The sequence below is a fragment of the Sardina pilchardus genome, chromosome 23 (assembly GCF_963854185.1).
Source record: "Sardina pilchardus chromosome 23, fSarPil1.1, whole genome shotgun sequence".
NCBI classification, from domain to species: Eukaryota; Metazoa; Chordata; class Actinopteri; order Clupeiformes; family Clupeidae; genus Sardina; species Sardina pilchardus.
Genome location: NC_085016.1, coordinates 18,611,948 through 18,626,012, shown reverse-complemented (window position 1 = coordinate 18,626,012; position 14,065 = coordinate 18,611,948). Strand labels below are relative to the sequence as shown.

The following is a 14,065-nucleotide window of genomic DNA, read 5'->3' as shown; positions in this document are numbered from 1 at the left end:
GGGTAGCACAGTGAGGTCATCATTCGCGACCTGCATTTGTCAGTTCTCCGGTTGAAATGTAAAGAAAAGAAACGAAGACAAACCAGTGCCATCAGAATGGATTGTTTGTTGATTGGATACGTTGATACTTTGTAGCCTTTCCAATTGGTTGCTGTACATAAACTAGCCACCAGATGTCATGGTCGCACTCTGATGGCGTACTTGTAACAAGGGAGGGACTTGGGACTGAACACTTTTCAACTCAACTGAGCAGTAGCAGTGGGAGCAATAACTGCACTGTACTGTAATGTCCTGCGCTTCTCATCAACTGTCTGTGCATTGTCTCGAGCCACTGGCCTACTGTCCTGTGTACTGTCCAGATCCTCTCATACTGTCTTGCTAGTGCCACTCAGTCACTGTCTTGTGCACTGTCCCGCGCCACCGGCCTACTGTCTTGTGCACTGTCCTGTGTCAGTCACACGGTCTTGTGGCAGTTATTGACCACTGTCCCATGGCTTAGGTTTAGGATTAGGTACAGTACACAGGGCAGTAGATGAGTGGCGCGGAACAGTACACAGGACAGTAGATAAGTGGTGCGGGACAGTGTACAGTACCGTAGTCAAGTGGCACAAGCCACCAACAACAATACAGCGCAGTCTCTTATCAATACATACAGTATGTATGTATGTTGTATATATGTTGATAGATATATCACACCTTTTCACCAGTATTTACACTAAATAAAGGTCAGGGGTCCAACATTTTTGACAAAGATTTTTAATAATTCCAAATAGTCATCTACGAAATTCACTGAGGATTATCTTTTGCACACTGACACATGAGGGGAATTTACTTTAAGTTATTACGACTCGTTATAAAAACAAAATTATTATATACAGCTAAAAAATAGGCCTTGAACAATATTCAACATAATTAAACAAACATTTGTCACCCACACAGGGTCCGTGATAGGGAAAAATGGCGTAAAATTTGTCATGAGGTTTGACATACGTACGTTGTACATAACACTCTCACTCACTCACACACACACACACACACACACACACACACACACACACACACACAAATGCTTGAACACACTAAAAATCCAATAGGTTCAACCAGGATAGTCCTCATCATACTGACAACTTAGTGCAGCTCACCCATGAGAGTGTTTCTTCTCCACACACCATACCACCCACCCCCAAACCACCCCACCCCAGTCCAGTCTAGTCCAGTTGCAGTGGTCACGCCTTTTCATCTTTGGTCTTCTTGGAGTCAGTGAGGCTTGTTGTCTGCATTAGAGAAACAATACAGATAAATATAATAAGAATATGAATATGAATAATAATATGAATAATAATAAAATAACCACCCTCTATTTACTCTGTAAATTACAAACTAAACCATCTAGAGTTATGGCTTAACTAGTATACCAAGATAATATCTTCTAATTGTCTGGGTGAGCAGTGATATACAGTAACTGAATGAAAACATAGCTCCAAATATGTATACAAAATGGCCGTGTCTCATTTGTCATTGCTACATTGTCACAGCATGTAAATAGGAAAATGTTGGAAGTCTTTTGTCACTATTGGGAGGTGTAAGCTATTGGAGCGTTTTCCAAAAGTAAATGTTCCAGTCAATTATCTAGGCAGCACTTTCTCTATTCACTCCTTCATTTTACAGTCTAAAGCCCGGGGGTTACTGACTAGAATGGCTCCGGGTCAAAGGTCATATGGAATCGATTAATCTGCATTATTATTATTTTTTTTATCAAATTAATGAATTGAAATAAATCAGTTATTTTGACAGTCCTAGTATCGACTTATCTAACTGTGGGGAATACAGTAAATAAGCTTAAGTCCCAAGAAGTCGGTGTGTTCCTTTAAAGACCGGCGCCAACCGGACATGACATTCAGTGGCGCGGTCTTGACACGCAGGATTTTAGAACAGTTTTCTATCCCTGTGCGGCTGCTGCGCGTTTCTAGTGGGCTTTGCTCCGTTAAAAACAATGGAGTTCTAATTTTTTTCTTGTTGCGGCGCGGCGCACCGCGTATGTGTCTGGTGGGCGCCGGCCTTAAGGAGCCCGGCCCCTGGACCTCACCTGGTCCACCATCTTCTGCATCTTCTCGATGACGGCGAGCATGTGGCCAGCGTTCTCCTTCAGGTTCCTCTCGTAGAGCTTGTTGAGCTTCTCGGCCTGCTCCAGACGGCTCCTCAGCTCCTCGCTTCCCTGCTGCTCCTCCTGCGCCTCCTTCCCCAGCTGCACCTCCACTGCAGCGCAAAACAGCACAGCACACACAAACACATGAGCTAACCTCACGCCACCGAAACACATAAGCTGGAAAGTTACAGAACATGGGCCGTAATTTGTAAGCCGTGCAAAGTCTGTCAATAGGTAAAGCTCTCGCACATGAGACTGAGAGCTGGCATGTGCCATGTTTGAACATTGAGCTGAACCATTAATGTTTGCCTGATTGACTTTGTCCATCTTTCAAATTCGGGCCCCATATGTGTAACATATAGGTTGGAGCAGGCATATTGTCATAACTTTGAGGGCAAAGATGACCAAGCATCTTTATTAAATATGAAAATGCACCACTTACCAACCTACAGTTATGCATCCATATGTAGGCACAGATATACTGTATTTTGTTGGTCAAACATGCCTGTGCATAAACACACAGTACATAGACACACCTGTACAGTATGTAAAACTGTAGAGTCCAAAAGCACAACAGTAGAGAAGACCAGACCCCAAGATAAAGAGGGGTGTTTGGGTGCCTTGTAAAGCACTATATAAATGCAATGTGTTGTTATTGTTGTTGTTGTTGTTGTAGTTACCTAGTTTGGTCTGCAGGGTGCTGACTCGCTGCTCCAGGGCTCGTTGCACTGCGGTGCCTTTCTCCAGCGCCTGCATCAGGCTGGGCAGGTTCACCGTGGAGCCCTTGTAGTTGACCATGTCTGTGCTGCTGCCCTTGGCCCCCGAGCGGCGGCTGGACGCTCGCTCTTTAACCGTACTGACCTGGCCAGGGAGCAGGGCCTGGTTCCCTGGAGAACACATAAGATATATTACCGTAATTTCCCCAACTATAAGTCGCGGCTTATACATTTTTTATTTTGCAACATTTCTTCAGCTATGAGGTTAATACATGGGGACAGTGTATTAACGTGACATGGGATTTATATGGTTTCGTTTCTTTTAACTTGAATAAAACACTGTCCTGCGGCTTATACACAGGAAATGACTGTAATGGACGTTGGAGCACAGCTTTGTTTTTCAGTCCATAAACAAATGCTATGCCATATTGTTAAGAATTAATATTCCCTTAGATTACATGTAGTATCACTCATTTTTCTATAGCATGGAAAGTCTCACTGCTTTTCTATACTGTATTATTCAAGCAGCTTTACTAGTACTGACGCTGGACAGATAGAAGATTACAAAATGTGTGTATTATAATGGATTTATCTCTTTTGAGGTATGTATTTACAGGCAACACATTTTGTTGAATTTCATATTGGTCTTGATGGTGAATGGTCGTGGGATAGACAGATAAATATTCACACCACACACATCTTTATCATCATAAACATACTGTACTGGTTTTTTTGGCAGATGCAATTTAATATAGTTCCAGTACAAGCCTGAAACAAATGTGTTTGTAGAGTTTGTAGCTATTGCTAATCTACTGTACAACTGTAATCCCTTGCTTGCTTAACCATTGTTAGTGACTGTTTTGTGTGCAACATAATGGAGTGTGTGTTTTCTCTAGACTATTGTGTGAGTGAGTGCCCTTCCCCTCACCTTGTAAACTGACGTCACACGGCAGGTCTGAGTCATCCCATTGGGCACACAGCTTGCGGTACTGACACAGGTCACTGACTGTGGCCTTCTTAACCAACTCCATTGCCTACAACACACAGACAAGTTGGCACCACATCATCCCGGATTCTCACCTCTCTTGCACAACCAAACCTGACAAAATGGAAGCTTCAGAGTAGGGGGGTATCATGAAAATGGTATCTCTTGAACACACACTGAACGTGATCAAATGTATAAGACACAACACGTATACAGTATACACACACACACACCTGAGCAGGAGTGAGGTACAAGCCCAGAGACAGCAGAATGTTCTGGAGATCCTGTTCTCTCAGACTGCCCTCCAGTTTCCGGTCGAAGAACACCCAGGAGAGCAGCACACTGCGGGGGAGGGCTGCACTCCAGCCGAGGGGACGATCCTGCACGCACACGCACACACACACACACACACACACACACACACACACACACACACACACACACACACACACGCACACGCACACGCACACGCACACGCACACACTGTGAGTGCCACAGCAAGAGAGGTGTGACAGAAATAGCCACATGCTATACAGATGCTCAGATTATTAACTATCTGTTGACACTGTTATCTACAGTTTATGGTTAAGGTTTGGATTTGGTTAAGGTGATGTGCAGTAATTGTTCAACAACAAATTTACATACTGAACTAAAATCTTGACGACTTCTCTGTGGGCAGACTACCCAAGTAAAGTGTCATCATACAAATACATCAACAGAGTCAGACATACAAGAAAAGAGACATGTGAAAAAAATGAAATGATCATGACAAACTCATGTTCAGTGTAATATCAAAGAAGGTCATGATTACATTTTCCTTAGTGGTATGGTTGTCAGCAACCTCCGCAGTCTTCTCTTCCTCTCCCAGCACCTCTGCTACCTCTGAAAGAGAAAGTGTACAGAATCATAAAAAAGTTTAAAATATGTGAACTATGTGTCTTTTTTTTCTTCTTATATGTTGACTTAATATCTATAGAGCCTCATCAATAAACCTCAGGGACGGCAAAAGAATTGTGGAATTTGCGCAAACATATTGACACATTGAAATAGCAGTTCTTTACTTTTACTGTTGAACAAAGTGTGATGGTATGACATCTTAGTGTCTCATTTAAGAACAGAGAAATAAAGCCATGTTGGCAACCTGCATTGATCCTGCCCAGTAGAACAATCAGTCTGACTCTCACTCAAGGATTAAAGATGCCATTAATAACTAGCCTATATATACTCAGCGTTGAGTGGTTTCCATGTCTGGAATCAAAGGACTACAGGAAGTGGCTGGTAACCTGATACTGTAGAGATACTGTATGTCTACACACTCACCACTCTCGCTGTTCTTTTTGTCCTCTGCCAGGTCCTCCGTCTTCTCTACGGCCTCAGGCTGGGCCTTCTCCTCCTCTTCCTCCTCCTCCTCTTTCTTTTCCTTCTCTGCGTCCTCCTCTTTGTCCAAAGAGCCTCTTCTCTTCTTTCCCTCCTTGCTGGCACCCCTTCTCTTTCCTTTCTCGTTCTTCTTGGGCTCCTGCAACAACAGATGAGCTTTTAGTTATACTGCACATTTCTATATAATCAAGAGAGAATTACATGGCAACACATCTCAAAGTCTCTATACAAGGCAAGACAAGTTCATTTATATAGCAAATTTCATTCACACCTTGACATAAACAAATGCAAAGAATAACAGTAAATAAAAGCATAAAAAGGCAATAGTTTAAAAAGTAAGACAAATAAAGAGTGCATAACAACTGATTACTGGAACACAGTCAGCAGCTCTGCTTCTGTTTTGACATAACCAGTGAAGCGAATGAGGATTAGTGGTTACAGCATGCTAGGCCTTCTGCTTGTTTTCTGTCTGGTCGTCTACCTGTCTTCAGGTTTGTCTGGAAGTGGTGCTTGAGGAGTTAGTGAGCTGCACCTGTGGAAGGGCTGCTTCCTCTCCTCTTTGAGAGGCCATTCTTACTTTGGGTTTTGGTCATGCAACACAGCCCTCAGCCACATTCCAAACAAAACAACACCCATGCATTACTGATGACTACATTGGGCCCACCTCACCCTCTTTGTCTTAAATTTGGCTAATAAAAGCTGAAGCCCAACCTCTTGCCTCCCTCTTGTTTGGTGGCCTTAACACAAGCATTTGATCAGTTACCAGAAATCATCTGAGAACAGTTTGGTCCTGAGTCTAGATCTAAAACTGGCTGTTTTCTGCAGATCAGCCATTACCGGGCTTGGGAAATAAACAGCTTCTTTCCCCATTAGGTTGATGGGTAATAATTACCTTGCAAGGATTCCCTCAAAATTAAAACTTTAAAGGCTTTTTACACCTTTAATCGGATAGGACAGTAGAGAGACAGACAGGAAATGAGTGGGAGAGAGAGTTGGGATGGAATCCGGAAAGGACCACGGGGCGGGAATCGAACCCGGGTCACCGGCGTGCGGTGCCCCAGCCACTCGCGCCACGACTGGGGCCATAAAAACTCTTCTATGTGGCCGGCCTGACTGACCTTCGTGCTGCTGGCCGCAGCCTCTGACGTGTCCTGGGCTCCGTCCTCCGTCTGTTCTGCTCTGGCCGCGGGGCTCAGGGGCACACAGCTGAGGCAGCGGTACAGCTGCAGGCCAAAGTCCCTCTGCAGCATCTCACAGAACAGCTCCGCCATCAGGCCAACCTGAGACATGACAAACACAACAGACCATATTATGGCCCAATCCCAATGTCAGCCCTAAAGACTAAGAACTAAAGACTCACAGACTTAATTGATCTCAGGTGCTAAGTGAGTGAGTGTGTGAGGCTTCATGGGCTCAGATATGTATTTTGGGATTGGGACAGCACTTCACGAGATCACATGTACCTTGGCGATGTTTACTAACAAAGACGTTGCTAACATTTGCACCATGCACGTGTGTCGTGCGTGCTGTTGTTTACCTTAATTTCCGGTTTTTTCTATGATCTCCGCGGTAAACGTCACAACACTTTGAACTGTGGGTAATTCCCTTAGGTTAAGTCTGCACCGATGCAGACTCACGGAAAGGGCTCGGTAAGTGTGTACTCAAACCCTCACGCCCGTTGTAATTCCACATTGGGACAGCCCTAAACCCTTATGAATTTCGCGAGAACGCGCACCAAAGTCCGTGAGTTCGTGAGTCCGGACATTGGGATTGGGCCATTAACACACTTACAGGGGTAGATATTTGCTTTGGCATCTGCTTTGCATCTGCAAAATTCCATACCCACAGACATTAATTGTAATGGTTGTAATTCAAAACCAAAAAGAAAGAAAAGAGAGTGTATACAGTAGAGTAAACAGTATTATTATGTTTAGCAAAACATCAATACCACAACTATACAACTATACTATACACCTAAATAACATACAAAAATGTTTAGATTCAGCAGAGAGGGGCCTTGATCAAGTAGTATTTCCCATGTATTAGTGCTTGCCAAGACATACCTCAAATGCCTCTTGCGTCTTTGCATTGCCGGGCTCCAGTAGGGAGGCGAGGGAGAGGACCGGCAGGCTGGACCCAGGACAAGGGTTCACCAGCAGCGCAGGAGGAACGGGGAGGGTGGGGATGGAGTCCTACCAGAAGGCAGAAACACAATTGATCAAACACATATGTCCAGAAAAGCGTTTGGCAAATTTTGAACCAAATTTTAAGAAGATGGCAGCATCTTGACACATACTACAGTAGTACCAAAGGAAACCAGGACAAAATAAATGGCGAAGTCATTCACAATAAACGCCTTTCTTGGCCTTTCATTTTGCAGGTTCAATGCAAAACAACAACTAATGCTAACCAAGCCTGCTGGCTTGCTAGGATTGTTCAAGTAGTACAATGAAGACCAGACCTCTTGTTCTTCTTGCTCCTCCTCTTTTGGCGTCTCTTCCTCGGGGACTGTGTGAGGCAGGTTCCACACGTCTGGTAACAGGAAGACTACAGTCTCCACTCTCTCCTCTGACAGATATCTCATCTCTGCCATTCTATGCCTGGAATTCAAGCAGTAGCAATTAATGACTAAATGATGGATTGACGAATGAACGAATGAATGACTTAAAAAAACAAATCTAAGCAAGTGAACCCTGTTCTAAGAAAGACGTATTTGCTAAATGGAGATATGCTGACCCTGCCTCCAATTGATAATTAATAAATATGTATGCACAGGGATGGGCAAAAATACATTAAAATGCATTTTACAATAAAATGTCAAATGTCCTTTTTAATTTTAAGCGTATCAAAATGAACTTAAAATACAGTAACCACAACATTCAAGAGAACTCTGGTGGTTTTCTGGTAAAGTTTTCAATAAAATCTTCCTGAAACTTAATTCTAATCATGTCAAGTCAGGGGAAATGACTGTCAGTACCAGTCAGAGGTTACATTCATTGTTTTGCACTTTTATGATCACATCACCAAAAGTATTGGTTTTACCAAAAACATTTAGGAGTATTTTTACATACATTTTACATGGTTTTACCACATAAACACACCTAAGAAGTGTTTTGATACAAAATATGAGGGCATTTTCTTCAAAAAAGAACATGTATCATAAACACTGTTCGTCCCCGGGTATGCATGTCTATTATTTTACAGCACGAAAGTGGTATAGTTCACCTATTCATTGTGCAAACTTCACTTCATTTCACCTCACTTCCGTATCCAGTACAATAACAAATAAAAGCATGTCTCAGTTCAATATGAAACCAGAATATTTCAAGGCGGACACTGACCACTGAGTGCAGGGCCCCAGGTCAAGGCCTGTCTGCTGGAGGGTGCAGCGCACAGCTGTGCGGATCAGACTAGCCGGGTCTTTGGCTGGGCTCGGCCCGTCTTCCTCCGCCGAGTAGTGGCCGCCCACCAGCTGCATATTCCCTTTGGACTCCAGCAATAGGAACTAACAGAGGAAGACAAAAAGGGATGAAAACATTAGCCCTCCTCAACAAATCAACAAGAAAATGTCACCCTCATTCTTTCTTTTTCCAAACAAAATAGACACCATTTCTGATAATTATAATGTGGGATGATGGAGCCATAATACAAGGATACAAGGATGTTTATTTGTCACATGCATATGATTACTAATATAATGAATGCAGTGAAATGGTCAGTTCCTTAGCCATGGTCTAAAATGTTAATTATCTTTCCCAAGTGAGACTTTAGGGAAGTGTTTTAATGCATTTAATGCAAGCTCGTAGAGTCCAAACCTTGATAAGGGTGCTGGGGTGCACGGCGCTTCCTTTTGATCCCTGGTCCTCCTGCCCTAAGAGGCAGCACTCTGTGTACAGCTCCTCCATACTCGGCATAGACAGCAACATCACCTGCAGAGCAAGAGAGAGGTCAAGTACAGCATTTAGAAAATGTAGGGTAAATGCTGCCATCAAAAACACAACAAGTATTCTGCAGTTTTTGTCAGCACAGAACCTGCGCTTTGTAAAATATTCGACTCAATCCTCAATCACCGTTGTGGACACAATGAGGGCAAGCAAAAGATTTCTAAGAAGATGTACAACTTAGAAATGTGTTGAATAAATGATTGAGCTTTCATAAACTTGCACTATGAATAGAAATTCATGAGGAAAAAAAAGTAATTTGGCAATGACCGCAGAAAGACCATATCTAATCTTCACAGACTAAAACCTGTTCCTCAAAGTCAAGAAAGGACCTGCACACCTCGATAGTGTTTTTTGCAGGTGCAGCTTTTTAGGGGTTGAATTCTTTAAGAAGTTCGGGAAAAAAAATGTGCGCTTTTTCAGGTACTTCTCAATGTTCCTTTAATGTTCCTTAAACCTGTTCCTCACCTTCACGGCGAACTCAGAGTAGGGCGCCTCGGGTGCCTCGGGCGCCTCGGTCTCGGAGGCCTCTGGCTGCTCTGGCGTCTGAGCGGGCCCTGCGCGGAACAGGCAGGGGCCACAGAGGGGGAACGGCCGCTCGGGCGGGAAGCTCTCCGTCCAGCTCAGCTGCAGGTGGAGGAGAGACGGGGGCAGCGGGAGGTGGGGATACCGCCGCCGCACCTCCAGACTCTCACAGGTTGAGCTAAATAGCACATAGAAAAAGACATGACCAAAGCGTCATACACACTATGTATGCATGTATACAGTATGTGTATATGCATTTTTACATATAGTATTTGCATTCTTCCTGGGAGGTTAATGACCAAAACGTTTAATCAAAGGAATGGTAGGAAGTAGCTTTTAATGAAAACAAATCCCAAAGGTTATCTTTATCAACTCTGTGTGTGTGTGTGTGTATGTGTGCGTGTGCGTGTGTGTGTGAGAGAGAGAGAGAGCAGTGGGTATTTGTTCCCCTCCCTCCTTCAGGATACCCAGCCAGCTTATTCACACCTTCTACCTAATGAAAAGTGATTTGTCACTATCGGATTTAATTACTTATGAGGCATAATGACAGCTGCCAGAGGCTAAGATTGCGGCTACAAATTCAACCCATTCCATTGTTACATCTGAGGTTCAGACAGTGATACGAGATTTACCACTCTCTCAGTTTATAAGTAAGTTTCAGTTTCACATCAATCTTTATTTTGAGCATTTTTTTAACGTTGCAGGACAAGTGAAGGTAAATAACACAATTAGAACTATAATTGTTAGCTATTAAATAACACAAATAAAATGATGTAGTAAGCAGAGAGAAGAGTAAACTAGCTAAATGTTTTTACTTTTTACACTTCAAGACAATCTCCTGCTCTGATGACAGCTTTGCATACTTTGGCATTCTTTCTGAATCAGCTTCAGGTAGACACCTTCAGTGGTTTTCAAAGACATCCCTGAAGGGATTCCCATAGATGTTGAGCACTTATTGCTTGCTCTATTTTCTCTCACACTAATTTAAGAAGCATTCCAGGTGACTGATAATGTCAAAAGTGCAAAGTGGTCATGAAAGTTAATGGTGGCTGGCTACTAGGAGTAATCTGAAATATAAAACATGGTTTGCTTTTGTTTTGATACTTCTGTGTTGTGATATAGTTGTGATGTCTTCAGCATTGTTCTACAATGTAGGATATGGTCAAAATAAAGAAACACCATGGTTGACTGGTGCTATTCATGGATTTCATCAAGTCCCTTTCCACAGGTGTAATAATCAAGCACCAGGCAGTCTGCATTCATAATCTAGGTGCTTGATTATTTACACCTGTGGAAAGGAACCTGATGAAATCCATGAATACCTCAGCCCAGCAGAAGACACTGGCCTATGCATGCCTCACCTGTCCCGTGGAAAGAAGGAGAAAAGCGGGTAGCTCTGCTGAGGTGCGCTGGTGCTCTTTCTGGGCGCCTCGTCGTCAGACATCCCCTTCCACCTTCTCCGCTTCTGGTGGATGCCGTCCCCTCCCCACGGCCCTCCGTCCTCCCTGGGGAGCCAGAGTCAAGCACAACGCCTCATCACAACACCTACCACGATATCAATGCCTCTATTCAGCAGATGCTGCCATTGGAAAAACCTCAAGGAATAAGGCTGTCACCCAAATATTGAATACATGTGACACCTTGGGTGTTTTAAAGGCACATTACAAATAATATGCATTATTAATGTGTCATTAATGATTTACAAATGAATAATAGAGAGCGGTTGTCATTTTTATGTGATTACAGTTTCTTACCTAATAAATAAGGTATTACACTAGGCTTACAGATTCAAAACCATATTACCAAAAGTATTGAATGTTTTTATGTGGAGAGTTTGGTTGAGGTTTCAGGAGTTGTGCATGTAGTTATAGATTTGTGTTTGAAGTCTTGGGAAATGGAGGCATAATTTCACAAAATGCGTTTCACCAATCAAGAAAAACCGTAAGAAAAGGTTATTACTAATGAATACATGATGAGAATGCTAGTGCTGAAAGTGCACATGTTGGTGATATGACTAGCCCAAAGGCTTTTCACCTGTGATTTCAAGAACTCCTGGTATGTGTTAATAACCTTGTACGCCTAATAAAGTTCAAAGCAAAGGAAAGTTTGCAACCACACACCTTAACACCCAGCCCTCACCAGCACATGCACCCTGCCCCCGAGACTCACCAGCGGCCTCCCCTTCGTCCACCTCCCCCCTCACTGTGCCTCTTTCTGGAGCTGCCTCCACCTCCCCAGCCTTCGTACGGAGCCCCCCATTGCGGCGGCAGGTGGTGGGGCATCTGCAGTAAGCCTGTGAGAGAGAGGCAAGGAGCAATTAACCCATAGCGTCTGATTGCGCCGCTTTAATAAGCAGCCAACTGTATCATACTGCAGAGATGAATGGTAAAAACATATTGGGCCCTAATTTAAATGCCGGGCAACGTGCAAAGTCTGAAGTCTAACTATCGCTTGCTTAATAGTTATATGCAAAATGAATTTGCACAAACATTTGTGGGGCAGCTAAAAGCTGTCTCACATCACATGATGCCTTAGCTCATGCATGAGTACCTTGCTCATAGACCGACTGTGTCCAGCATTTTAATTAGGGCTCTGTATGTCGCACCAAGGCACTCACCTTTGCCAGGGTTGGACTGCATGTTGGGGATGAGTGGCGGAATCTTGGGGGATTTGAGGAGTGGTTGTGGCTGCCTACCCAGGATGCCAGGTTTCTGATTTGATGACATTGAAGGCAGTAGAGGAGGAGGTGACTTGAATGGCTGTGAGGAGACCATTATTTAGGTACGTAGAAAGTGAGCATGTGGGATTGAAGGGGAAACCCTTTATGTGTCCAGTGCATAATAACCATCATGAGAATTGTGAACTGTTATCGTGTAATGTTTAAGGATGCCGCATACCTGACCGTTAAGAGTCTGAACAGTCTGAGCTGTCCAACTAAGGGCCTGCGCAGAATCTTTGATAGCCTTCACAAGCACTTTCTCTCCCAACTGGGGATATCTCCCAATAACGTCACTGCAAAAAAAATAAGGAAAGACAACAGAGAATAACCCAGCAATTCACCAAGTTGCTAAATGCACGCTCCACAGTGTTGTGAACAACAACACACTGCTCAGTGTTACTTACCTCATCTGGAAGTGCACATCCTGATCAACCATTCCATAATTATCCTGCAACTGAGTCACCACTCCAGTAAAGACTCGCTGCTTCATCTAACAAAACAAACATGGGACTTGATGATAGAAATAACGGTCAAAATTCATAAATCATACAGACTACACCATGTCCAAATACAAATCACTGGAGTTCTAAATTATTAACTAAAAATGACGCATGTCATACCTGGGTTTCCATTGTAAGCAGCTACTTTAACCTGCAGGGTGCGACTTCTGAATGTGTTTGAGATCCGGACAAGCTGGTTGAGGAGAATAGTGTAACGTTATTCAAATAGTCCACTCTCACCTCCCATTTTCTGCTCACACTCTGAAGGCTATTTAAGGATAGTTGACATTCATACGCATGAGGTTAGCTGACATCAGCTAGCAATGTGGCATTTTATGGGTAACCAATATAATTTTCTTTAAAATATTCACAGCCAAGTGTGTGTTTTCTACACTGATAAGAAACGATCATGATAATTTCTGATTATGCAAATCAGAAATACTGCACAATTGAAACCCTCAATAAACGTGGTATGCTAACAAGGGACTGCACATTCACCGGCAATAATAGCCATGAATAGGTCATTTTAAGGGCTAGCTAGCATAAAATGAATAGTTATATAAGAAGCATGAAGGTCAACGTGAAAAATATGCTTTGATTAGCAAGACAATGATTCATATAAATGGATTCATAATGATTCTATTGAATGCCGGTTCTGTGTAAGTTGCTTGAAAAACAGAATGAATGTGTAGACCTTGTGGGCTTGCAGCACGGGCTGCTTTCAATGGGGGTAAATCTGCTAACATAGCTAGCTGCCAGACCCAGCAAGTTAGGTTGACAAATATTGAATACTATTCAAGGCATTATATTACCATTTCAAATTTATTGTTTCAGCAACACAATTATTTAGTGCATTTTTAAACAAGAGAGAGATACAGCAGCAACTCACTTTCCCAGCGATTTCTTCCTCCTTTGCCTTTGTTTATTTTTTGATTGACACGGAAGGCGTTCGGAGCGAATTCATCAGTGCTAATACACGCACGCCAACTAGTGGTTAAAGGAATACGCCACCCAAAAATGAAATTAAGCTAGTCTCGGTCACCCCCAGAGTTAGAACAGTGAAAAAAACCCGGTTAAAATCCGTCCGGGCATTCTCCTGCTTTGGGAGCAGCGATGTTAGCTTTAGCTTAGAACAGTTGCTGTAGTTGAAGGGTGT

The 14,065-nt window shown here is 43.2% G+C and overlaps 1 protein-coding gene across 2 annotated transcripts; it reads right to left on the bottom strand.

Annotated features, from left to right (window-relative positions):
* Window positions 1-746: 746 nt before the first annotated feature.
* Window positions 747-13,915, bottom strand: ccar2 (cell cycle and apoptosis regulator 2). Of its 2 annotated transcripts, none has more exons than XM_062528132.1 (20): window positions 13,799-13,915; window positions 13,030-13,102; window positions 12,814-12,899; window positions 12,588-12,702; window positions 12,308-12,449; window positions 11,860-11,983; window positions 11,052-11,195; window positions 9,634-9,868; window positions 9,040-9,153; window positions 8,566-8,729; window positions 7,686-7,824; window positions 7,288-7,416; window positions 6,343-6,504; window positions 5,168-5,363; window positions 4,659-4,729; window positions 4,081-4,227; window positions 3,791-3,896; window positions 2,827-3,033; window positions 2,087-2,256; window positions 747-1,274 (listed from the first exon to the last, which is right to left on the bottom strand). In XM_062528132.1, the coding sequence occupies exons 2-20, from the start codon at window positions 13,039-13,041 to the stop codon at window positions 1,227-1,229; spliced, it is 2,511 nt and encodes an 836-aa protein (XP_062384116.1). In that variant the 5' UTR covers window positions 13,042-13,102; window positions 13,799-13,915; the 3' UTR covers window positions 747-1,226. The 2 variants fall into 2 exon arrangements, with proteins under 2 accessions (XP_062384116.1, XP_062384117.1); XM_062528133.1 differs by having other exon boundaries at window positions 12,308-12,401.
* Between the last annotated feature and the right edge of the window lie 150 nt (window positions 13,916-14,065).